This window comes from Drosophila sechellia, chromosome X (assembly GCF_004382195.2).
Source record: "Drosophila sechellia strain sech25 chromosome X, ASM438219v1, whole genome shotgun sequence".
Lineage (NCBI taxonomy): Eukaryota > Metazoa > Arthropoda > Insecta > Diptera > Drosophilidae > Drosophila > Drosophila sechellia.
In genome coordinates, this window is record NC_045954.1 from 21802931 (window position 1) to 21827871 (window position 24941).

General features: G+C 42.2%; 4 protein-coding genes and 2 long non-coding RNA genes across 6 annotated transcripts; 2 read left to right on the forward strand and 4 right to left on the reverse strand.

Annotated features, from left to right (window-relative positions):
- Nucleotides 1–544: 544 nt before the first annotated feature.
- LOC116802317 lies at nt 545–1745 on the forward strand. The gene is made up of 3 exons (XR_004362687.1): nt 545–598; nt 670–1111; nt 1533–1745. It is a non-coding gene; the product is annotated as an uncharacterized LOC116802317 (long non-coding RNA).
- A 2487-nt stretch (nt 1746–4232) lies between these two features.
- On the reverse strand, nt 4233–5385 carry LOC116802085 (double-stranded RNA-specific editase B2-like). Its single transcript, XM_032725185.1, has 4 exons — nt 5283–5385; nt 4787–5048; nt 4566–4755; nt 4233–4513 (listed from the first exon to the last, which is right to left on the reverse strand). Exons 1-4 carry the CDS (start codon nt 5383–5385, stop codon nt 4316–4318), a joined length of 753 nt encoding a protein of 250 aa, XP_032581076.1. The 3' UTR covers nt 4233–4315.
- Nucleotides 5386–8148: 2763 nt separating this feature from the next.
- On the forward strand, nt 8149–9109 carry LOC116802316. The gene is made up of 3 exons (XR_004362686.1): nt 8149–8236; nt 8788–8904; nt 8961–9109. It is a non-coding gene; the product is annotated as an uncharacterized LOC116802316 (long non-coding RNA).
- A 2263-nt stretch (nt 9110–11372) lies between these two features.
- On the reverse strand, nt 11373–11904 carry LOC116802086. The gene is made up of 3 exons (XM_032725188.1): nt 11684–11904; nt 11489–11633; nt 11373–11402 (listed from the first exon to the last, which is right to left on the reverse strand). The coding sequence occupies exons 1-3, from the start codon at nt 11902–11904 to the stop codon at nt 11373–11375; spliced, it is 396 nt and encodes a 131-aa protein (XP_032581079.1).
- Nucleotides 11905–12154: 250 nt separating this feature from the next.
- Nucleotides 12155–12917, reverse strand: LOC116802312. The gene is made up of 3 exons (XM_032726455.1): nt 12855–12917; nt 12395–12746; nt 12155–12255 (listed from the first exon to the last, which is right to left on the reverse strand). The coding sequence occupies exons 2-3, from the start codon at nt 12692–12694 to the stop codon at nt 12166–12168; spliced, it is 390 nt and encodes a 129-aa protein (XP_032582346.1). The 5' UTR covers nt 12695–12746; nt 12855–12917; the 3' UTR covers nt 12155–12165.
- Nucleotides 12918–18419: 5502 nt separating this feature from the next.
- On the reverse strand, nt 18420–19093 carry LOC116802088. The gene is made up of 3 exons (XM_032725190.1): nt 18997–19093; nt 18773–18905; nt 18420–18669 (listed from the first exon to the last, which is right to left on the reverse strand). The coding sequence occupies exons 1-3, from the start codon at nt 19091–19093 to the stop codon at nt 18420–18422; spliced, it is 480 nt and encodes a 159-aa protein (XP_032581081.1).
- Nucleotides 19094–24941: the final 5848 nt, after the last annotated feature.

Here is a 24941-nt window from a genome sequence, read left to right on the forward strand (position 1 = left end):
CGAAGATGCCTATTTGAAGTGTCTAAAAATTAATGCGAAAATTAAAATTACAACAGTATTTCTGTATTTCTTGAGAAATTTATAGCTTTTAGAGCGTGTGCATGTTAATTCCCTCAATATTTTGTGACTGACTTACATTTGAATATAGTAAAAGAATAGTCTAAAACTCAAACCATAACCGCAACAAAATTATTAATTTAACGCACAAAATTTTTGTTATGATCGTGGTTTATTTTTTGACCACAAATGTATAGTACTTTTAAAATATTTAAGCTGAAGACACTGTGCATTTTAAAACACGACGAGTTAGAAAATGGCAATGCAATAACATATTAAATCGTTTTCATGACTTGCAAGCACAATTTGGCAGTCCGCAGCGTGGGCAAAATCTATAAGGTTCCAATCCAAAAGGTGTCCAAAAGGTGTTCACACTGTTTTAACAAGAGTCTTGCGTTTCCTCAACCACAGCGATAGGAAAGTTTGCGGATTTATGAAATGAACACCGAATTAAGTGAATTAACTATCTGGGTTGGGATTAATCGCCCAGTTTTTAATATTTTTCATATATTAAACAAATATTATTATTCGTCAAAGTAAGGTAAGATACCTGTAACTCAGATAGTGGTAGTTCGATGGAGAATTTTCGACATTCTTTTTCCACATCTATAGAAAGTGCCAAGACAAATAATTTTCTGAAAAAAATGGGAACATTTTTGAAAAGTGTTGGCATGGCAGTTTTGGACAAACTGCTCTAGAATATGGAGCATAAGTCTCAACGCCCTGACTTTTTATAGTTCCTCAGATCTAGAAATTTATACGGACGGAAATGGACAGATCGCGGTTTTTATTATTTTACGAAAATTGAAGCAGTAGTCAACCTGCGCTGCATACAGGCTTAGTCCCAACTAGCACTTAAGGTTCGCGATGTTCCCAAGTTCATACAATCGGGCAGACGGACAAAAGACCATGGGAAAGCACGACTCGTTTTGTAATCATGGACTACAGAGAACTCATATACACCCACTTACAAAAAATCCAATTTAATTTTTCGCTGCTCAAGTCACAAAACTATTGACAATGAAGACAAACCCGGATCAAATAAAACCACAAGGTAACTATAGATTTATGTTTACATTGTAATATCTGAAACAAAATGATACAATTTTTATACCTTTTACTCGTAGAGCTATACTAGATTTGTTGAAAAGTATATAACAAGCAGAAGGAAGCGTTGCCGACTATATAAATTATATGTATTCTTGATCAGGATCAATAGCCGAGTCGATCAAGCCATGACCGTCGAGATCTCAGGAAATATAAAAGCTAGAAGGTTGAGATTCAGCATACAGATTTTAGAGACATAGATGTTGCGCAAGTTTATTTACAAACAGCATAAAACTACCACGCCCACACTTTTGAAAAATGTGTTGATTTTTTTTCACATTTGTATTAATCTTGTAAATTTGCAAGATCGTTTTGCTTAATAACTTATTTTTGAACCAGTTTTCGATATATTTTCATAATGTTATTAGTCTTCCATTATCCTAGAAAAACTATGAAATTTCGCGTTCGCATTCACACTAGCTGAGTAACGGGTATCTGATAGTTGGGCAACTCGACTGTAGCATTCTCTCTTGTTTTATCTGAGGTCCACCCAAATAATACGCCTCTAAGAGAAGGAATTGAACAACATTGTAAATGAACCAACACCACCAAAAACGAAACAGGACGTAGAAGATTAATTGCCCTTCATACTAAAATATTGTAAGTACAAACAGGAAATCTTCTTAAAAATATAGTTCTTATAACCTATATTAAGGGAAATGTAAAGCGACAGCTAACTGAGCTCGCCAACCGTTGAAATCCGACGAACATAGCGTAAGGCTCGGGTGGTTGTTTGAAGATATTCCAAGACGCACGCGCAAAGGTCCACCTGCTCCTTGTCGGTTATGTGGGTGGTGCTCTTGTCCTGGAATCTCAGCCTTATTTCATTGTGACGATTATCGATATGATTGCGTGCTACGAGCTTTCGCTCGATCCTCAACTGTGGTGAAGGATCATGTAATGCCCGTCCTTCCTTGGCCATTCTATACAGAAAATCCAAAAAGTTATCATCCTGAATGGCCCCTCACAGGGAATACATCCTAGTCAGAGGTAAGCAAGTAGGGATTTTAATACATTACAAGAATATATATTTAAGCACGACTAAAGTTTTTTTACAGCTATTATACGGACGGAAGGATGATCTCCTTGGAAAATAATTAAATTAGACAAAATAGTTTTAGATTTAAGAAACTTATCAGACTTGCACCCAAGAAATAATTAAAAATAAATACATTGCTCTGGGCATAGAACACCATATACGCATGTATACAGTCGGCAGCCAAACACAAAACGAACAAAAATAAACATAGAAATAAGCGCTCTCATGTTATATAAATTGCAAGGACAAAAATATTCTAGTTATTCTAGTGTCTTTGGTCTATGGCTTTACCCTACATACTGCCAACCATCCGGATGACAGACAACATCCTTGCTAGATCAAATATCTCTCATCGCCACTTTATCTCAAAATCATATCCAGGAAGTAACTATTCAGCTGACTGCAAGCAGAGGAAACTTTAATGTTGCCTTAATATACTGCCCTCCGACACTTAGATGAACAGTTGCCATTGCTGGGCAGTTCATCACACACAATTGGAGAAGCCACATGCTACCCCACCGTGCAACTGCCTCTCCAAGTGCCATAGATTTTGGGATCTCCAATGGCTTTAGACAGCAACTAATCAGGGTGAAAGTGCTGACAGAACTGTTATCTGACCATCATCTGCCATTGATTGAAGACGCCGAATCATTTCGAAGTGTTAAAAAATGCTGTCTCCACAAGCGAGAATTCGGATCTTTAAAGAACACATCGAGGCTACTGTAGAACTCAACATTTCCATTGACACTTTGCAGTAGGATGGAAGCGTACGTCGACTACTTCACATCGGCGATCATTGAAGCTGCAAGGCAGGCTACACCAAGTTGGTCTCACGGCCATAAGAAGGCCTGCCATTTTAAGCTTGGAGGCTAGGGACTTGCATAGCCACAAAAGACGCCTCAGAAGACAATACACCACGACAGGAGATTCTAGCATTTACCAGCAATATTCATACTCCGACGCTCAGACACGCCCTATACCTTACCGCATGAAGTAATGATGCAACTAAAGGTTTTGTAGCCAAAAAAAAAACCCTGGTTACTATGGCATAGACAACCGAACTGCGAAATTTCTATAACGTGCTTGCTCTTGGGAAAATATTTAATGCTATGCTAAGATTAGATAATTTTTCCAGGCAATGAAAACGTGCGCGCATTGTAATGATCCCAAAGCTGGAAAGTCACCAACACAGATCGACTCATATCGCCCGATAATCCTGCTACCAACTTTCTCCAAAGTTTTTGAGAGAATTTTGCTTACCCGCTTGATGGAACTGCCGGAGGTAGGTAACACATCCCACAAGAACTAGCTTTGAACAGTCGGCGTATTTTTGGACGTGAAACAAGCGTTTGATAAGGTGTGGCATGAAGGTCTGCTATATAAATGAAAGATCCTCCGCTGATCGGCCCTTCGATGTTGCTGTACGAAACTGTCGGTCAAGCCTGAAACACATTCATGCAGGGGTTCCACAGGGAAGTGTGCTTGGACCCTTCCCGTATACCCTGTACACTGCTGACATGCCAACTCCCGTCAACGACACCGATGAAGCCTCCCCTGCTCAGCTGCTCCTGACCACCTACACTGATGACACCGCCATGCTTGCGTCGCACTCATCCTTTCAATTCAGCCCAATGCAGTTCAGGAATGGCTGCATGCAATCGAGCGATGGACTGGTAAATGGGACAAATCCATTACATTCATATGGCATATGGCAGTTAAGGCTCCCTTAATAAAAGCCATACTAGGTCCAACACTGACCTACGCAATCCAAGTATGGAGTGTGCCTCCGGGACTCAGCTCAATGGGCTTGGAGTATACAATCGCGAGCGGCACGACATGCATCTGGGCTACCCTGGTATGTGAGCAACCGAGTCATCGAAAAGGACTTAAAAGTTGTCCCACTGGGAGACCAAATAAACTTCCACAGCAGCCGATATGCTGACAGACTTAGCGCCCACCCGAACACGTTGGCGAATCTTGTCGACCCTATTTCCCTTACACGTAAGATAGCATAATCTCTCCACGGTACATTGTATACATTATAATTAAGAGAGGCGTGTTGGCGAGGTGTGTTGCTGTCGGCAGTTGGAGTCTGCGGTTGGAGTTGGTGTCTTAAACGGTGTCGCCGTAGGCGAAGTTTGTGCCGAACAGAGAGTTGCACACTTTCACGGCCACGTTGAGACGGGCGATCTTCTTGGATCTGCCGTGGGCGTGGAATTCCTGGTTGTCCACCGTGATTCCCAGATGCTGCATGCCGGTGGTATTGTCGCCAGATGACCCGTAGTCCGAGTAGCTGAGTCCCGGGCGCATCTGCAGGGGAATTGATTACTGACAGTGAATATAGTGAGGTGGGCTGGCCTACAATGCAAAGAATGGTCGCCGGGTGCATGGTCTCCCAGCCAGAGGGTAGCTCCGTACGCACTGGCGGCTTCTTTGGTTCCTTCGGCGCGGCGGGAACTGGAGTTCCGGCATCCCTCCGGCCTGCTGGGCAGCATTGGCCGAAGGGTGCATCTCGGGTACGACATAGCCTCGCGCTCCCACTCCGTGAACAGCTTGTAGATGGCAAACGAAGCCAGATTCAACATGGGCAGATCATCATCCGGTGCATCGGCCTCATCCTCGTTAGTGTCTATTGGCTCCGCACCTATCTCCACCTGGTGAATACGGGGAGGCTTAGGCGTCATCTTCGCAATTATAAAATCGCGCCAAGCCTTCTCGCAGGCCGCGTTCTTGGCTGTCATCTTTGAGGTACCCTTGCCCACGTACTGAGTCGAGTTCACAGTGACAACGGCCGTGAATCCCCCGTCGGTATTGATGTCGATGGTGAATCGCTGATGGTCACGCCCTTAACCTCGTTGAGGGCCATCAGAGCGTTTTTGGGGAGCATGGACTTGCGCAGCTGGCGATTCCGTGCAGCTTCTTGTCCCGAGTGCGTTCTACGATCGAGTTAAAAGACATATATGTTATTGTAAAAATGTTAAGTAATTTCCAGTCTGTCCTTTCATAAGAACTCTAGTGATTCGTGTGTGTGTGCGATAAAAGTCTGGGAAAACTGTTCACCAAAGAATTCCACGCTTACCAGACGACTTCTTCCGCTTTTGGAAGATCTTTTTAAATGGGATCTTGCCCCCGATGCCGCTGGCACTGGTATTGTCCTCTATAATGTCGACGGACGGTTTCATCGTCGACAGAGATCGGTCCTCCTTGATGATAACTGGCAAGGCCAGCTTCGAGGCGATGGCGTCCGCATCCGGATTTTGCTGTTGGACGGACGAGTTCGGCACTTGAACGGGGACAGGAGTCGATGGCTGCTGAACAGCCACGGAGTGGCCGGTGTCGGATATGAAGCCACCGGAGGAGACTGCTGCTCCTGGACATTGGCGGCCAGCAACGGCATTTGGATCAAGGCTTGACGGTGGCATTGGGATTCTGCGTTTGCGAAAGAGTTAACCGATTAGTTAGCAAAGGCAACGGGCTGGTCCAGTGGGTCGACAGAAAAGCGACTCGCTGGCCAACGGAAACCATCAAGTCGTCAAGTTACCCGGAAGCGTCAGGGTGGTCGGCTGGTCAACTTAAAACCATAGTTCAGGAAATAGCCATGGCCATTCCTGCGACCCAAGTGCCCCGAAACGAAGCTCTGCACCAGCGGAGCCACCTGCCCAGCGACTGTGGATCTAGGGTAGGGTAACAATTCCTCATTCATTTTAAGGGGTTAAAAACACCAAAGTCCGATTAACAAATAAATGCAGTCTTATGGTGAGTTAATTTTTCGCTAATGTATTCTGTTGCAGCGAGGTTCGAAAAAATCAATTCTAATTCTAATACAATTCTCTCCGATATGCAAAAATAAGGTAATTTTTAATGACTAGTGCTCCATAAGTTACACAATTCTAAAATAAGTTAAATTTTTTCTTCTATTTTAGTAAGAAACAAATTAAACACGAATTCATTTTGGACTTGGAATAGTATAGTTATGGGGATCCTTCGTCATCGGCTGAGCTCATGGTCGCCGGCTCGTTTCGGGCACTTTCGGTGGAGTGAATGGGGATTGCTATCTGACGCAAAACTAATAATTTTAGTTACAATTTTGGGTGAATCCATTTTCATTAGCCATAAAAGTTAGCGATAACGCAAGTCCAGCGTGAAACTATCGCAGTGCTAGCCATCTCTGGTTGATCGAAAGCACGAACGGAGTGGAATGAGTGCAATGACCAAATGGGTGGGATACAAATGCAATGGAAGAGGGAAAGCTGGGGGTGGGCTGGAGGGTTGCAATTGTGGATGCTGGCTGTGTGCGCTGCAATTCGGACAACGATCTGCAGTGCAGACTCTGCACTTTCGATTAACCCGCTTTTAGTGGCTATTGCAAATGAGTTCACAATTGTAATGAATACACACACTTTCACTTTGTGCGCTGCAAATTATAGAAATAAAATCGAAAACTTTGTTATTTCACAAATCAAATATGGATGAGTCCAACAATGGTTTTTTCTTTTCGTGATCTATTTTCACTAGGGCACATCTCTTCACAGGGAAGTTTAAACTCACACTCCTGCACACACTTGGAAAAAATGCAGATTCTTACGTAAATGCCTCCAAAGACAAATGGCTTGTTGTTTGCCGTGAGTGGACGAAGTTTTCCCTCCATCTTGATTTTTTCGTTTTTGTAATTTAATTTTTCACTGTTCAAATCACAGAGATAAGCTTACTGCGCTGACGGGAAAAACCTAAATAGGGATGTAATGCATATATCAGAATATATCGATATTTGTTTCACATATTTTGAAAATAGATTCTTGTATTAATATATTAGAGACATTTCACACTGGCCATAGTAATATAACCAAGTGAAGGGATAGAAAGACGGCGGAAAATGAGCGCAGACAACTGATTTTTTTCTAAAATAATTAACAATAATATAAAATAACACGAAGATGCCTATTTGAAGTGTCTAAAAATTAATGCGAAAATTAAAAATTGCAACAGTATTTCTGTATTTCTTGAGAAATTTATAGCTTTTAGAGCGTGTGCATGTTAATTCCTCAATATTTTGTGACTGACTTACATTTGAATATAGTAAAAGAATAGTCTAAAACTCAAACCATAACCGCAACAAAATTATTAATTTAACGCACAAAATTTTTGTTATGATCGTGGTTTATTTTTTGACCACAAATGTATAGTACTTTTAAAATATTTAAGCTGAAGACACTGTGCATTTTAAACACGACGAGTTAGAAAATGGCAATGCAATAACATATTAAATCGTTTTCATGACTTGCAAGCACAATTTGGCAGTCCGCAGCGTGGGCAAAATCTATAAGGTTCCAATCAACGAAAAACAGAAAAGGGTTCACACTGTTTTAACAAGAGTCTTGCGTTTCCTCAACCACAGCGATAGGAAAGTTTGCGGATTTATGAAAATGAACACCGAATTAAGTGAATTAACTATCTGGGTTGGGATTAATCGCCCAGTTTTAATATTTTTCATATATTAAACAAATATTATTATTCGTCAAATAAGGTAAGATACTGTAACTCAGATAGTGGTAGTTCGATGGAGAATTTTCGACATTCTTTTTCACATCTATAGAAAGTGCCAAGACAAATAATTTTCTGAAAAAAATGGGAACATTTTTGAAAAGTGTTGGCATGGCAGTTTTGGACAAACTGCTCTAGAATATGGAGCATAAGTCTCAACGCCCTGACTTTTTATAGTTCCTCAGATCTAGAAATTTATACGGACGGAAATGGACAAATCGCGGTTTTTATTATTTTACGAAAATTGAAGCAGTAGTCACCTGCGCTGCATACAGGCTTAGTCCCAACTAGCACTTAAGGTTCGCGATGTTCCCAAGTTCATACAATCGGGCAGATGGACAAAAGACCATGGGAAAGCACGACTCGTTTTGTAATCATGGACTACAGAGAACTCATATACACCACTTACAAAAAATCCAATTTAATTTTTCGCTGCTCAAGTCACAAAACTATTGACAATGAAGACAAACCCGGATCAAATAAAACCACAAGGTAACTATAGATTTATGTTTACATTGTAATATCTGAAACAAAATGATACAATTTTTATACCTTTTACTCGTAGAGCTATACTAGATTTGTTGAAAAGTATATAACAAGCAGAAGGAAGCGTTGCCGACTATATAAATTATATGTATTCTTGATCAGGATCAATAGCCGAGTCGATCAAGCCATGACCGTCTGTCCGTATGAACGTCGAGATCTCAGGAAATATAAAAGCTAGAAGGTTGAGATTCAGCATACAGATTTTAGAGACATAGATGTTGCGCAAGTTTATTTACAAACCGCATAAAACTACCACGCCACACTTTTGAAAAATGTGTTGATTTTTTTTCACATTTGTATTAATCTTGTAAATTTGCAAGATCGATTTGCCTAATAACTTATTTTTGAACCATTTTTCGATATATTTTCATAATGTTATTAGTCTTCCATTATCCTAGAAAAACTATGAAATTTCGCGTTCGCATTCACACTAGCTGAGTAACGGGTATCTGATAGTTGGGCAACTCGACGTAGCATTCTCTCTTGTTTTATCTGAGGTCCACCCAAATAATACGCCTCTAAGAGAAGGAATTGAACAACATTGTAAATGAACCAACACCACCAAAAACGAAACAGGACGTAGAAGATTAATTGCCCTTCATACCTAAAATATTGTAAGTACAAAACAGGAAATCTTCTTAAAAATATAGTTCTTATAAACCTATTTTAGGGAAATGTAAAGCGACAGCTAACTGAGCTCGCCAACCGTTGAAATCCGACGAACATAGCGTAAGGCTCGTGTGGTTGTTTGAAGATATTCCAAGACGCACGCGCAAAGGTCCACCTGCTCCTTGTCGGTTATGTGGGTGGTGCTCTTGTCCTGAATCTCAGCCTTATTTCATTGTGACGATTATCGATATGATTGCGTGCTACGAGCTTTGCTCGATCCTCAACTGTGGTGAAGGATCATGTAATGCCCGTCCTTCCGGCCATTCTATACAGAAAATCCCAAAAAGTTATCATCCTGAATGGCCCCTCACAGGGAATACATCCTAGTCAGAGGTAAGCAAGAAGGGATTTTAATACATTACAAGACTATATATATTTAAGCACGACTAAAGTTTTTTTACAGCTATTATACGGACGGAAGGATAATATAAAATACTAATACGGACGGAAATAATTAAATTAGACAAAATAGTTTTAGATTTAAGAAACTTATCAGACTTGCAACCCAAGAAATAATTAAAAATAAAATACATTGCTCTGGGCATAGAACACCATATACGCATGTATACAGTCGGCAGCCAAACACAAAACGAACAAAAATAAACATAGAAATAAGCGCTCTCATGTTATATAAATTGCAAGGACAAAAATATTCTAGTTATTCTAGTGTCTTTGGTCTATGGCTTTACCCTACATACTGCCAACCATCCGGATGACAGACAACATCCTTGCTAGATCAAATATCTCTCATCGCCACTTTATCTCAAAATCATATCCAGGAAGTAACTATTCAGCTGACTGCAAGCAGAGGAAACTTTAATGTTGCCTTAATATACTGCCCTCCGACACTTAGATGAACAGTTGCCATTGCTGGGCAGTTCATCACACACAATTGGAGAACCACATGCTACCCCACCGTGCAACTGCTCTCCAAGTGCCATAGATTTTGGGATCTCCAATGGCTTTAGACAGCAACTAATCAGGGTGAAAGTGCTGACAGAACTGTTATCTGACCATCATCTGCCATTGATTGAAGACGCCGAATCATTTCGAAGTGTTAAAAAAATGCTGTCTCCACAAGCGAGAATTCGGACTTTAAAGAACACATCGAGGCTACTGTAGAACTCAACATTTCCATTGACACTTTGCAGTAGGATGGAAGCGTACGTCGACTACTTCACATCGGCGATCATTGAAGCTGCAAGGCAGGCTACACCAAGTTGGTCTCACGGCCATAAGAAGGCCTGCCATTTTAAGCTTGGAGGCTAGGGACTTGCATAGCCACAAAAGACGCCTCAGAAGACAATACACCACGACAGGAGATCCTAGCATTTACCAGCAATATTCACACTCCGACGCTCAGACACGCCTATACCTTACCGCATGAAGTAATGATGCAACTAAAGGTTTTGTAGCCAAAAAAAACCCTGGTTACTATGGCATAGACAACCGAACTGCGAAATTTCTATACGGCTTGCTCTTGGGAAAATATTTAACGCTATGCTAAGATTAGATAATTTTTCCAGGCAATGAAAACGTGCGCGCATTGTAATGATCCCCAAAGCTGGAAAGTCACCAAACAGATCGACTCATATCGCCCGATATCCTGCTACCAACTTTCTCCAAAGTTTTTGAGAGAATTTTGCTTACCGCTTGATGGAACTGGCCGGAGGTAGGTAACACATCCACAAGAACTAGCTTTGAACAGTCGGCGTATTTTTGGACGTGAAGCAAGCGTTTGATAAGGTGTGGCATGAAGGTCTGCTATATAATGAAAGATCCTCCGCTGATCGCCTTCGATGTTGCTGTACGAAACTGTCGGTCAGCCTGAACACATTCATGCAGGGGTTCCACAGGGAGTGTGCTTGGACCCTTCCCGTATACCTGTACACTGCTGACATGCCAACTCCCGTCAACGACACCGATGAAGCCTCCCCTGCTCAGCTGCTCCTGACCACCTACACTGATGAACCGCATGCTTGCGTCGCACTCATCTTTCAATTCAGCCCAATGCAGTTCAGGAATGGCTGCATGCAATCGAGCGATGGACTGGTAAATGGGACAAATCCATTACATCATATGGCATATGGCAGTTAAGGCTCCCTTAATAAAGCCATACTAGGTCCACACTGACCTACGCATCCAAGTATGGAGTGTGCCTCCGGGACTCAGCTCAATGGGCTTGGAGTAATACAATCGCGAGCGGCACGACATGCATCTGGGCTACCCTGGTATGTGAGCAACGAGTCATCGAAAAGGACTTAAAGTTGTCCCACTGGGAGCCAAATAAACTTCCACAGCAGCGATATGCTGACAGACTTAGCGCCACCGACACGTTGGCGAATCTTGTCGACCTATTTCCCTTACACGTAAGATAGCATAATCTCTCACGGTACAATTGTATACATTATAATTAAGAGAGGCGTGTTGGCGAGGTGTGTTGCTGTCGGCAGTTGGAGTCTGCGGTTGGAGTTGGTGTCTTAAGCGGTGTCGCCGTAGGCGAGTTTGTGCCGACAGAGAGTTGCACACTTTCACGGCCACGTTGAGACGGGCGATCTTCTTGGATCTGCCGTGGGCGTGGAATTCCTGGTTGTCCACCGTGATTCCCAGATGCTGCATGCCGGTGGTATTGTCGCCAGATGACCGTAGTCCGAGTAGCTGAGTCCGGGCGCATCTGCAGGGGAATTGATTACTGACAGTGATATAGTGAGGTGGGCTGGCTACAATGCAAAGAATGGTCGCGGGTGCATGGTCTCCCAGCCAGAGGGTAGCTCCGTACGCACTGGCGGCTTCTTTGGTTCCTTCGGCGCGGCGGGAACTGGAGTTCCGGCATCCCCTCCGGCCTGCTGGGCAGCATTGGCGAAGGGTGCATCTCGGGTACGACATAGCCCTCGCGTCCCATCCGTGAACAGCTTGTAGATGGCAAACGAAGCCAGATTCAACATGGGCAGATCATCATCCGGTGATCGGCCTCATCCTCGTTAGTGTCTATTGGCTCCGCACCTATCTCCACCTGGTGGAATAGGGGAGGCTTAGGCGTCATCTTCGCAATTATAAAATCGCGCCAAGCCTTCTCGCAGGCCGCGTTTCTTGGCTGTCATCTTTGAGGTACCCTTGCCCACGTACTGAGTCGAGTTCACAGTGACAACGGCCGTGAATCCCCCGTCGGTATTGATGTCGATGGTGAAATGCTGATGGTCACGCCCTTAACCTCGTTGAGGGCCATCAGAGCGTTTTTGGGGAGCATGGACTTGCGCAGCTGGCGATTCCGTCGCAGCTTCTTGTCCGAGTGCGTTCTACGATCGAGTTAAAGACATATATGTTATTGTAAAATGTTAAGTAATTTCCAGTCTGTCCTTTCATAAGACTCTAGTGATTCGTGTGTGTGTGCGATAAAAGTCTGGGAAACTGTTCACCAAAGAATTCCACGCTTACCAGACGACTTCTTCCGCTTTTGGAAGATCTTTTTAAATGGGATCTTGCCCCGATGCCGCTGGCACTGGTATTGTCCTCTATAATGTCGACGGACGGTTCATCGTCGACAGAGATCGGCTCCTCCTTGATGATAACTGGCAAGGCCAGCTTCGAGGCGATGGCGTCCGCATCCGGATTTTGCTGTTGGACGGACGAGTTCGGCACTTGGAACGGGGACAGGAGTCGATGGCTGCTGAACAGCCACCGGAGTGGCCGGTGTCGGATATGAAGCCACCGGAGGAGACTGCTGCTCCTGGACATTGGCGGCCTGCAACGGCATTTGGATCAAAGGCTTGACGGTGGCATTGGGATTCTGCGTTTGCGAAGAGTTAACCGATTAGTTAGCAAGGCAACGGGCTGGGTCAGTGGGTCGACAGAAAGCGACTCGCTGGCAACGGAAACCAATTAAGTCGTCAGTTACCCGGAAGCGTCAGGGTGGTCGGCTGGTCAACTTAAAACCATAGTTCAGGAAATAGCCTGGCCATTCCTGCGACCCAAGTGCCCGAAACGAAGCTCTGCACCAGCGGAGCCACCTGCCCAGCGACTGTGGATCTAGGGTAGGGTAACAATTCCCTCATTCATTTTAAGGGGTTAAAAACACCAAAGTCCGATTAACAAATAAATGCAGTCTTATGGTGAGTTAATTTTTCGCTAATGTATTCTGTTGCAGCGAGGTTCGAAAAATCAAATTCTAATTCTAATACAATTCTCTCCGATATGCAAAAAAAGGTAATTTTTAATGACTAGTGCTCCATAAGTTACACAATTCTAAAATAAGTTAAATTTTTTCTTTCTATTTTAGTAAGAAACAAATCAAACACGAATTCATTTTGGACTTGGAATAGTATAGTTATGGGGATCCTTCGGTCATCGGCTGAGCTCATGGTCGCCGGCTCGTTTCGGGCACTTTCGGTGGAGTGAATGGGATTGCTATCTGACGCAAAACTAATAATTTTAGTTACAATTTGGGTGAATCCATTTTCAGTAGCCATAAAAGTTGCGATAACCGCAAGTCCAGCGTGAAACTATCGCAGTGCTAGCCATCTCTGGTCGATCGAAAGCACGAACGGGTGGATGGTGGGATACAAATGCAATGGAAGAGGGAAAGCTGGGGTGGGCTGGAGGTGCATTGTGGATGCTGTGGAATTCGGACAACGATCTGCAGTGCAGACTCTGCACTTTCGATTAACCCGCTTTTAGTGGCTATTGCAAATGAGTTCACAATTGTAATGAATACACACACTTTCACTTTGTGCGCTGCAAATTATAGAAATAAAATCGAAAACTTTGTTATTTCACAATCAAATATGGATGAGTCCAACAATGGTTTTTCTTTTGTGATCTATTTTCACTAGGGACACACTCTTCAAGGGAGTTTAAACTCACACTCCTGCACACACTTGGAAAAAATGCAGATTCTTACGTAAATGCCCAAAGACAATGACTGGTTGTTTGCCGTGAGTGGACGAAGTTTTCCCTCCATCTTGATTTTTTCGTTTTTGTAATTTAATTTTTCACTGTTCAAATCACAGAGATAAGCTTACTGCGCTGACGGGAAAAACCTAAATAGGGATGTAATGCATATATCAGAATATATCGATATTTGTTTCACATATTTTGAAAATCGATTCTTGTATTAAATATATTAGAGACATTTCACACTGGCCATAGTAATATAACCAAGTGAAGGGATAGAAAGACGGCGGAAAATGAGCGCAGACAACTGATTTTTTTCTAAAATAATTAACAATAATATAAAAATAACACGAAGATGCCTATTTGAAGTGTCTAAAAATTAATGCGAAAATTAAAAATTGCAACAGTATTTCTGTATTTCTTGAGAAATTTATAGCTTTTAGAGCGTGTGCATGTTAATTCCTCAATATTTTGTGACTGACTTACATTTGAATATAGTAAAAGAATAGTCTAAAACTCAAACCATAACCGCAACAAAATTATTAATTTAACGCACAAAATTTTTGTTATGATCGTGGTTTATTTTTTGACCACAAATGTATAGTACTTTTAAAATATTTAAGCTGAAGACACTGTGCATTTTAAGACACGACGAGTTAGAAAATGGCAATGCAATAACATATTAAATCGTTTTCATGACTTGCAAACACAATTTGGCAGTCCGCAGCGTGCGCAAAATCTATAAGGTTCCAATCAACGAAAACAGAAAAGGTTTCACACTGTTTTAACAAGAGTTTTGCGTTTCCTCAACCACAGCAATAGGAAAGTTTGCGGATTTATGAAAATGAACACCGAATTAAGTGAATTAACTATCTGGGTTGGGATTAATCGCCCAGTTTTTAATATTTTTCATATATTAAACAAATATTATTATTCGTCAAAGTAAGGTAAGATACCTGTAACTCAGATAGTGGTAGTTCGATGGAGAATTTTCGACATTCTTTTTGCACATCTATAGAAAGTGCCAAGACAAATAATTTTCTGAAAAAATGGAACATTTTTGAAAAGTGTTGGCATGGCAGTTTTGGACAAACTGCTCTAGAATATGGAGCATAAGTCTCACGCCCTGACTTTTTATAGTTCCTCAGATCTAGAAATTTATACGGACGGAAATGGACAAATCCGGTTTTTATTATTTTACGAAAATTGAAGCAGTAGTCAACCTGCGCTGCATACAGGCTTAGTCCCAACTAGCACTTAAGGTTCGCGATGTTCCCAAGTTCATACAATCGGGCAGACGGACAAAAGACCATGGGAAAGCACGACTCGTTTTGTAATCATGGACTACAGAGAACTCATATACACCCACTTACAAAAAATCCAATTTAATTTTTCGCTGCTCAAGTCACAAAACTATTGACAATGAAGACAAACCCGGATCAAATAAAACCACAAGGTAACTATAGATTTATGTTTACATTGTAATATCTAAACAAAATGATACAATTTTTATACCTTTTACTCGTAGAGCTATACTAGATTTGTTGAAAAGTATATAACAAGCAGAAGGAAGCGTTGCCGACTATATAAATTATATGTATTCTTGATCAGGATCAATAGCCGAGTCGATCAGCCATGACCGTCTGTCGTATGAACGTCGAGATCTCAGGAAATATAAAAGCTAGAAGGTTGAGATTCAGCATACAGATTTTAGAGACATAGATGTTGCGCAAGTTTATTTACAAACCGCATAAAACTACCCCCACACTTTTGAAAAATGTGTTGATTTTTTTTCACATTTGTATTAATCTTGTAAATTTGCAAGATCGATTTGCCTAATAACTTATTTTTGAACCATTTTTCGATATATTTTCATAATGTTATTAGTCTTCCATTATCCTAGAAAAACTATGAAATTTCGCGTTCGCATTCACACTAGCTGAGTAACGGTATCTGATAGTTGGGCAACTCGACTATAGCATTCTCTCTTGTTTTATCTGAGGTCCACCCAAAAATACGCCTCTAAGAGAAGGAATTGAACAACATTGTAAATGAACCAACACCACCAAAAACGAAACAGGACGTAGAAGATTAATTGCCCTTCATACCTAAAATTTGTAAGTACAAAACAGGAAATCTTCTTAAAAATATAGTTCTTATAAACCTATATTTAGGGAAATGTAAACGACAGCTAACTGAGCTCGCCAACCGTTGAAATCCGACGAACATAGCGTAAGGCTCGTGTGGTTGTTTGAAGAATTCCAAGACGCACGCGCAAAGGTCCACCTGCTCCTTGTCGGTTATGTGGGTGGTGCTCTTGTCCTGGAATCTCAGCCTTATTTCATTGTGACGATTATCGATATGATTGCGTGCTACGAGCTTTCGCTCGATCCTCAACTGTGGTGAAGGATCATGTAATGCCCGTCCTTCCTTGGCCATTCTATACAGAAAATCCCAAAAAGTTATCATCCTGAATGGCCCCTCACAGGGAATACATCCTAGTCAGAGGTAAGCAATAGGGATTTTAATACATTACAAGAATATATATTTAAGCACGACTAAAGTTTTTTTACAGCTATTATACGGACGGAAGGATATCTCCTTGGAAAATAATTAAATTAGACAAAATAGTTTTAGATTTAAGAACTTATCAGACTTGCAACCCAAGAAATAATTAAAAATAAATACATTGCTCTGGCATAGAACACATATACGCATGTATACAGTCGGCAGCCAAACACAAAACGAACAAAAATAAACATAGAAATAAGCGCTCTCATGTTATATAAATTGCAAGGACAAAAATATTCTAGTTATTCTAGTGTCTTTGGTCTATGGCTTTACCCTACATACTGCCAACCATCCGGATGACAGACAACATCCTTGCTAGATCAAATATCTCTCATCGCCACTTTATCTCAAAATCATATCCAGGAAGTAACTATTCAGCTGACTGCAAGCAGAGGAAACTTTAATGTTGCCTTAATATACTGCCCTCCGACACTTAGATGAACAGTTGCCATTGCTGGGCAGTTCATCACACACAATTGGAGAAGCCACATGCTACCCCACACGTGCAACTGCCTCTCCAAGTGCCATAGATTTTGGGATCTCCAATGGCTTTAGACAGCAACTAATCAGGGTGAAAGTGCTGACAGAACTGTTATCTGACATCATCTGCATTGATTGAAGACGCCGAATCATTTCGAAGTGTTAAAAAAATGCTGTCTCCACAAGCGAGAATTCGGATCTTTAAAGAACACATCGAGGCTACTGTAGAACTCAACATTTCCATTGACACTTTGCAGTAGGATGGAAGCGTACGTCGACTACTTCACATCGGCGATCATTGAAGCTGCAAGGCAGGCTACACCAAGTTGGTCTCACGGCCATAAGAGGCCTGCCATTTTAAGCTTGGAGGCTAGGGACTTGCTTAGCCACAAAAGACGCCTCAGAAGACAATACACCACGACAGGAGATCTAGCATTTACCAGCAATATTCATACTCCGACGCTCAGACACGCCCTATACCTTACCGCATGAAGTAATGATGCAACTAAAGGTTTTGTAGCCAAAAAAAAACCCTGGTTATATGGCATAGACACGAACTGCGAAATTTCTATAACGTGCTTGCCTTGGGAAAATATTTAATCATGCTAAGTTAGATATTTTCAGGCAATGAAAACGTGCGCGCATTGTAATGATCCCAAAGCTGGAAAGTCACCAACACAGATCGACTCATATCGCCCGATAATCCTCTACCAATTTTCCAAAGTTTTTGAGAGAATTTTGCTTACCCGCTTGATGGAACTGCCGGAGGTAGGTAACACATCCCACAAGAACTAGCTTTGAACAGTCGGCGTATTTTTGGACGTGAAACAAGCGTTTGATAAGGTGTGGCATGAAGGTCTGCTATATAAATGAAAGATCCTCCGCTGATCGCCCTTCGATGTTGCTGTACGAAACTGTCGGTCAAGCCTGAAACACATTCATGCAGGGGTTCCACAGGGAAGTGTGCTTGGACCCTTCCCGTATACCCTGTACACTGCTGACATGCCAACTCCCAACGACACCGATGAAGCCTCCCTGCTCAGCTGCTCCGGCCACCTACACTGATGACACCGCCATGCTTGCGTCGCACTCATCCTTTCAATTCAGCCCAATGCAGTTCAGGAATGGCTGCATGCAATCGAGCGATGGACTGGTAATGGACAAATCATTACATTCATATGGCATATGGCAGTTAAGGCTCCTTAATAAAAGCCATATAGGTCCAACACTGACCTACGCAATCCAAGTATGGAGTGTGCTCCGGGACTCAGCTCAATGGCTTGGAGTAATACAATCGCGAGCGGCACGACATGCATCTGGGCTACCCTGGTATGTGAGCAACCGAGTCATCGAAAAGGACTTAAAAGTTGTCCCACTGGGAGACCAAATAAACTTCCACAGCAGCCGATATGCTGACAGACTTAGCGCCCACCCGAACACGTTGGCGAATCTTGTCGACCCTATTTCCCTTACACGTAAGATAGCATAATCTCTCCACGGTACAATTGTATACATTAAATTAAGAGAGGCGTGTTGGCGAGGTGTGTTCGTCGCAGTTGAGTCTGCGGTTGGGTGGTGTCTTAACGGTGTCGCCGTAGGCGAAGTTTGTGCCGAACAGAGAGTTGCACACTTTCACGGCCACGTTGAGACGGGCGATCTTCTTGATCTGCCGTGCGTGGAATTCCTGGTTGTCACCGTGATTCCAGATGCTGCATGCCGTGGTATTGTCGCCAGATACCCGTAGTCCGAGTAGCTGAGTCCCGGCGCATCTGCAGGGAATTGATTACTGACAGTGAATATAGTGAGGTGGTGGCCTACAATGCAAAGAATGGTCGCCGGTTGCATGGTCTCCACCAGAGGGTAGCTCCGTACGCACTGGCGGCTTCTTTGGTTCCTTCGGCGCGGCGGGAACTGGAGTTCCGGCATCCCCTCCGGCCTGCTGGGCAGCATTGGCCGAAGGGTGCATCTCGGACGACATAGCCCTCGCGCTCCACTCCGTGAACAGCTTGTAGATGGCAAACGAAGCCAGATTCAACATGGGCAGATCATCATCCGGTGCATCGCCTCATCCTCGTTAGTGTCTATTGGCTCCGCACCTATCTCCACCTGGTGAATACGGGGAGGCTTAGGCGTCATCTTCGCAATTATAAAATCGCGCCAAGCCTTCTCGCAGGCCGCGTTCTTGGCTGTCATCTTGAGGTACCCTTGCCCACGTACTGAGTCGAGTTCACAGTGACAACGGCCGTGAATCCCCCGTCGGTATTGATGTCGATGGTGAAATCGCTGATGGTCACGCCTTAACCTCGTTGAGGGCCTCAGAGCGTTTTTGGGGAGCATGGACTTGCGCAGCTGGCGATTCCGTCGCAGCTTCTTGTCCGAGTGCGTTCTAGATCGAGTTAAAAGACATATATGTTATTGTAAAAATGTTAAGTAATTTCCAGTCTGTCCTTTCATAAGAACTCTAGTGATTCGTGTGTGTGTGCGATAAAAGTCTGGGAAAACTGTTCACCAAAGAATTCCACGCTTACCAGACGACTTCTTCCGCTTTTGGAAGATCTTTTTAAATGGGATCTTGCCCCGATGCCGCTGGCACTGGATTGTCCTCTATAATGTCGACGGACGGTTCATCGTCGACAGAGATCGGCTCCTCCTTGATGATAACTGGCAAGGCCAGCTTCGAGGCGATGGCGTCCGATCCGGATTTTGCTGTTGGACGGACGAGTTCGGCACTTGAACGGGGACAGGAGTCGATGGCTGCTGAACAGCCACCGGAGTGGCCGGTGTCGGATATGAAGCCACCGGAGAGACTGCTGCTCCTGGACATTGGCGGCCTGCAACGGCATTTGGATCAAAGGCTTGACGGTGGCATTGGGATTCTGCGTTTGCGAAGAGTTAACCGATTAGTTAGCAAAGGCAACGGGCTGGTCCAGTGGGTCGACAGAAAAGCGACTCGCTGGCCAACGGAAACCATACAAGTCGTCAAGTTACCCGGAAGCGTCAGGGTGGTCGGCTGGTCAACTTAAAACCATAGTTCAGGAAATAGCCATGGCCATTCCTGCGACCCAAGTGCCCCGAAACGAAGCTCTGCACCAGCGGAGCCACCTGCCAGCGACTGTGGATCTAGGGTAGGGTAACAATTCCCTCATTCATTTTAAGGGGTTAAAAACACCAAAGTCCGATTAACAAATAAATGCAGTCTTATGGTGAGTTAATTTTTCGCTAATGTATTCTGTTGCAGCGAGTTCGAGAAAATCAAATTCTAATTCTAATACAATTTTCTCCGATATGCAAAAATAGAGTAATTTTTAATGACTAGTGCTCCATAAGTTCACAATTCTAAATAAGTTAAATTTTTTCTTCTATTTTAGTAAGAAACAAATCAAACACGAATTCATTTTGGACTTGGAATAGTAAGTTATGGGATCCTTCGGTCATCGGCTGAGCTCATGGTCGCCGGCTCGTTTCGGGCACTTTCGGTGGAGTGAATGGGGATTGCTATCTGACGCAAAACTAATAATTTTAGTTACAATTTTGGGTGAATCCATTTTCAGTAGCCATAAATTAGCGATAACGCAAGTCCAGCGTGAACTATCGCAGTGCTAGCCATCTCTGGTGATCGAAAGCACGAACGAGTGGAAGAGTGCAATGACAATGGTGGGATACAATGCAATGGAAGAGGGAAAGCTGGGGTGGGCTGGAGGGTGCATTGTGGATGCTGGTGGAATTCGGCAACGATCTGCAGTGCAGACTCTGCACTTTCGATTAACCCGCTTTTGTGGCTATTGCAAATGAGTTCACAATTGTAATGAATACACACACTTTCACTTTGTGCGCTGCAAATTATAGAAATAAAATCGAAAACTTTGTTATTTCACAAACAAATATGGATGAGTCCAACAATGGTTTTTGTTTTCGTGATCTATTTTCACTAGGGACACATCTCTTCACAGGGAAGTTTAAACTCACACTCCACACACTTGGAAAAAATGCAGATTCTTACGTAATGCTCCAAAGACAAATGGCTTGTTGTTTGCCGTGAGTGGACGAAGTTTTCCCTCCATCTTGATTTTTTCGTTTTTTAATTTAATTTTTCACTGTTCAAATCACAGAGATAAGCTTACTGCGCTGACGGGAAAACCTAAATAGGGATGTAATGCATATATCAGAATATATCGATATTTGTTTCACATATTTTGAAAATAGATTCTTGTATTAAATATATTAGAGACATTTCACACTGGCCATAGTAATATAACCAAGTGAAGGGATAGAAAGACGGCGGAAAATGAGCGCAGACAACTGATTTTTTTCTAAAAATATTAACAATAAATAAAAATAACACGAAGATGCCTATTTGAAGTGTCTAAAAATTAATGCGAAAATTAAAAATTGCAACAGTATTTCTGTATTTCTTGAGAAATTTATAGCTTTTAGAGCGTGTGCATGTTAATTCCTCAATATTTTGTGACTGACTTACATTTGAATATAGTAAAAGAATAGTCTAAAACTCAAACCATAACCGCAACAAATTATTAATTTAACGCACAAAATTTTTGTTATGATCGTGGTTTATTTTTTACCACAAATGTATAGTACTTTTAAAATATTTAAGCTGAAGACACTGTGCATTTTAACACGACGAGTTAGAAAATGGAATGCAATAACATATTAAATCGTTTTCATGACTTGCAAACCAATTTGGCAGTCCACAGCGTGGGCAAAATCTATAAGGTTCCATCAACGAAACAAAAAGGTGTTCACACTGTTTTAACAGAGTTTTGCGTTTCCTCACCACAGCAAGGAAAGTTTGCGGATTTATGAAAATGACACCGAATTAAGTGAATTAACTATCTGGGTTGGGATTAATCGCCCAGTTTTTAATATTTTTCATATATTAAACAAATTTATTATTCGTCAAAGTAAGGTAAGATACCTGTAACTCAGATAGTGGTAGTTCGATGGAGAATTTTCGACATTCTTTTTGCACATCTATAGAAAGTGCCAAGACAAATAATTTTCTGAAAAAAATGGGAACATTTTTGAAAAGTGTTGGCATGGCAGTTTTGGACAAACTGCTCTAGAATACTGGAGCATAAGTCTCAACGCCCTGACTTTTTATAGTTCCTCAGATCTAGAAATTTATACGGACGGAAATGGACAAATCGCGGTTTTTATATTTTACGAAAATTGAAGCAGTAGTCAACCTGCGCTGCATACAGGCTTAGTCCCAACTAGCACTTAAGGTTCGCGATGTTCCAAGTTCATACAATCGGGCAGACGGACAAAAGACCATGGGAAAGCACGACTCGTTTTGTAATCATGGACTACAGAGAACTCATATACACCCACTTACAAAATCCAATTTAATTTTTCGCTGCTCAAGTCACAAAACTATTGACAATGAAGACAAACCCGGATCAAATAAAACCACAAGGTAACTATAGATTTATGTTTACTTGTAATATCTGAAACAAAATGATACAATTTTATACTTTTACTCGTAGAGCTATACTAGATTGTTGAAAGTATATAACAAGGAAGCGTTGCGACTATATAAATTATATGTATTCTTGATCAGGATCAATAGCCGAGTCGATCAAGCATGACCGTCTGCCATGAACGCGGATCTCAGGAAATATAAAAGCAGAAGGTTGAGATTCAGCATACAGATTTTAGAGACATAGATGTTGCGCAAGTTTATTTACAAACCGCATAAAACTACCACGCCCACACTTTTGAAAAATGTGTTGATTTTTTTTCACATTTGTATTAATCTTGTAAATTTGCAAGATCGATTTGCTAATAACTTATTTTGAACCATTTTTCGATATATTTTCATAATGTTATTAGTCTTCATTATCCTAGAAAAACTATGAAATTTCGCGTTCGCATTCACCTAGCTGAGTAACGGTATCTGATAGTTGGGCAACTCGACTATAGCTTCTCTCTTGTTTTATCTGAGGTCCACCCAAATAATAGCCTCTAAGAGAAGGAAGAACAACATTGTAAATGAACCACACAACCAAAAACGAAACAGGACGTAGAAGATTAATTGCCCTTCATACCTAAAATATTGTAAGTACAAAACAGGAAATCTTCTAAAATATAGTTCTTATAAACCTATATTTAGGGAAATGTAAAGCGACAGCTAACTGAGCTCGCCAACCGTTGAAATCCGACGACATAGCGTAAGGCTCGTGTGTTGTTTGAAGATATTCCAAACGCACGCGCAAAGGTCCACCTGCTCCTTGTCGGTTATGGGTGGTGCTCTTGTCCTGGAATCTCAGCCTTATTTCATTGTGACGATTATCGATATGATTGCGTGCTACGAGCTTTCGCTCGATCCTCAACTGTGGTGAAGGATCATGTAATGCCCGTCTTCCTTGGCCATTCTATACAGAAATCCAAAAAGTTATCATCCTGAATGGCCCTCACAGGGAATCATCCTAGTCAGAGGTAAGCAAGTAGGGATTTTAATACATTACAAGAATATATATTAAGCACGACTAAAGTTTTTTTACAGCTATTATACGGACGGAAGGATGATCTCCTTGGAAATAATTAAATTAGACAAAATAGTTTTAGATTTAAGAAACTTATCAGACTTGCAACCCAAGAAATAATTAAAAAATAAAATACATTGCTCTGGCAGAACACAAATACGCATGTATACAGTCGGCAGCCAAACACAAAACGAACAAAAATAACATAGAATAAGCGCTCTCATGTTATATAAATTGCAAGGACAAAAATATTCTAGTTATTCTATTGTCTTTGGTCTATGGCTTTACCCTACATACTGCCAACCATCCGGATGACAGACAACATCCTTGCTAGATCAAATATCTCTCATCGCCACTTTATCCAAATCATATCCAGGAAGTAACTATTCAGCTGACTGCAGCAGAGGAAACTTAATGTTGCCTTAATATACTGCCTCCGACACTTAGATGAACAGTTGCCATTGCTGGGCAGTTCTCACACACAATTGGAGAGCCACATGCTACCCCACCGTGCAACTGCTCTTCCAAGTGCCATAGATTTTGGATCTCCAATGGCTTTAGCAGCAACTAATCAGGTGAAAGTGCTGACAGAACTGTTATCTGACCATCTCTGCCATTGATTGAAGACGCCGAATCATTTCGAAGTGTTAAAAAAATCTGTCTCCAAAGCGAGAATTCGATCTTTTAAAGAAACCAATCGAGGCTACTGTAGAACTCAACATTTCCATTGACCTTTGCGTAGGATGGAAGCAGTACGTCGACTACTCACATCGGCATCATTGAAGCTGCAAGGCAGCTACACCAAGTTGGTCCACGGCCATAAGAAGGCCTGCCATTTTAAGCTTGGAGGCTAGGACTTGTAGCCACAAAAGACGCCTCAGAAGACAATACACCACGACAGGAGATCCTAGCATTTACCAGCAATATTCATACTCCGACGCTCAGACACGCCCTATACCTTACCGCATGAAGTAATGATGCAACTAAAGGTTTTGTAGCCAAAAAAAAACCCTGGTTATATAACGTGCTTGCTCTTGGGAAAATATTTAAGCTATGCTAAGATTAGATAATTTTTCCAGGCAATGAAAACGTGCGCGCATTGTAATGATCCCCAAAGCTGGAAAGTCACCAACACAGATCGACTCATATCGCCCGATAATCCTGCTACCAACTTTCTCCAAAGTTTTTGAGAGAATTTTGCTTACCCGCTTGATGGAACTGCCGGAGGTAGGTAACACATCCCACAAGAACTAGCTTTGAACAGTCGGCGTATTTTTGGACGTGAAACAAGCGTTTGATAAGGTGTGGCATGAAGGTCTGCTATATAAATGAAAGATCCTCCGCTGATCGGCCCTTCGATGTTGCTGTACGAAACTGTCGGTCAAGCCTGAAACACATTCATGCAGGGGTTCCACAGGGAAGTGTGCTTGGACCCTTCCCGTATACCCTGTACACTGCTGACATGCCAACTCCGTCAACGACACCGATGAAGCCTCCCCTGCTCAGCTGCTCCTGGCCACCTACACTGATGACACCGC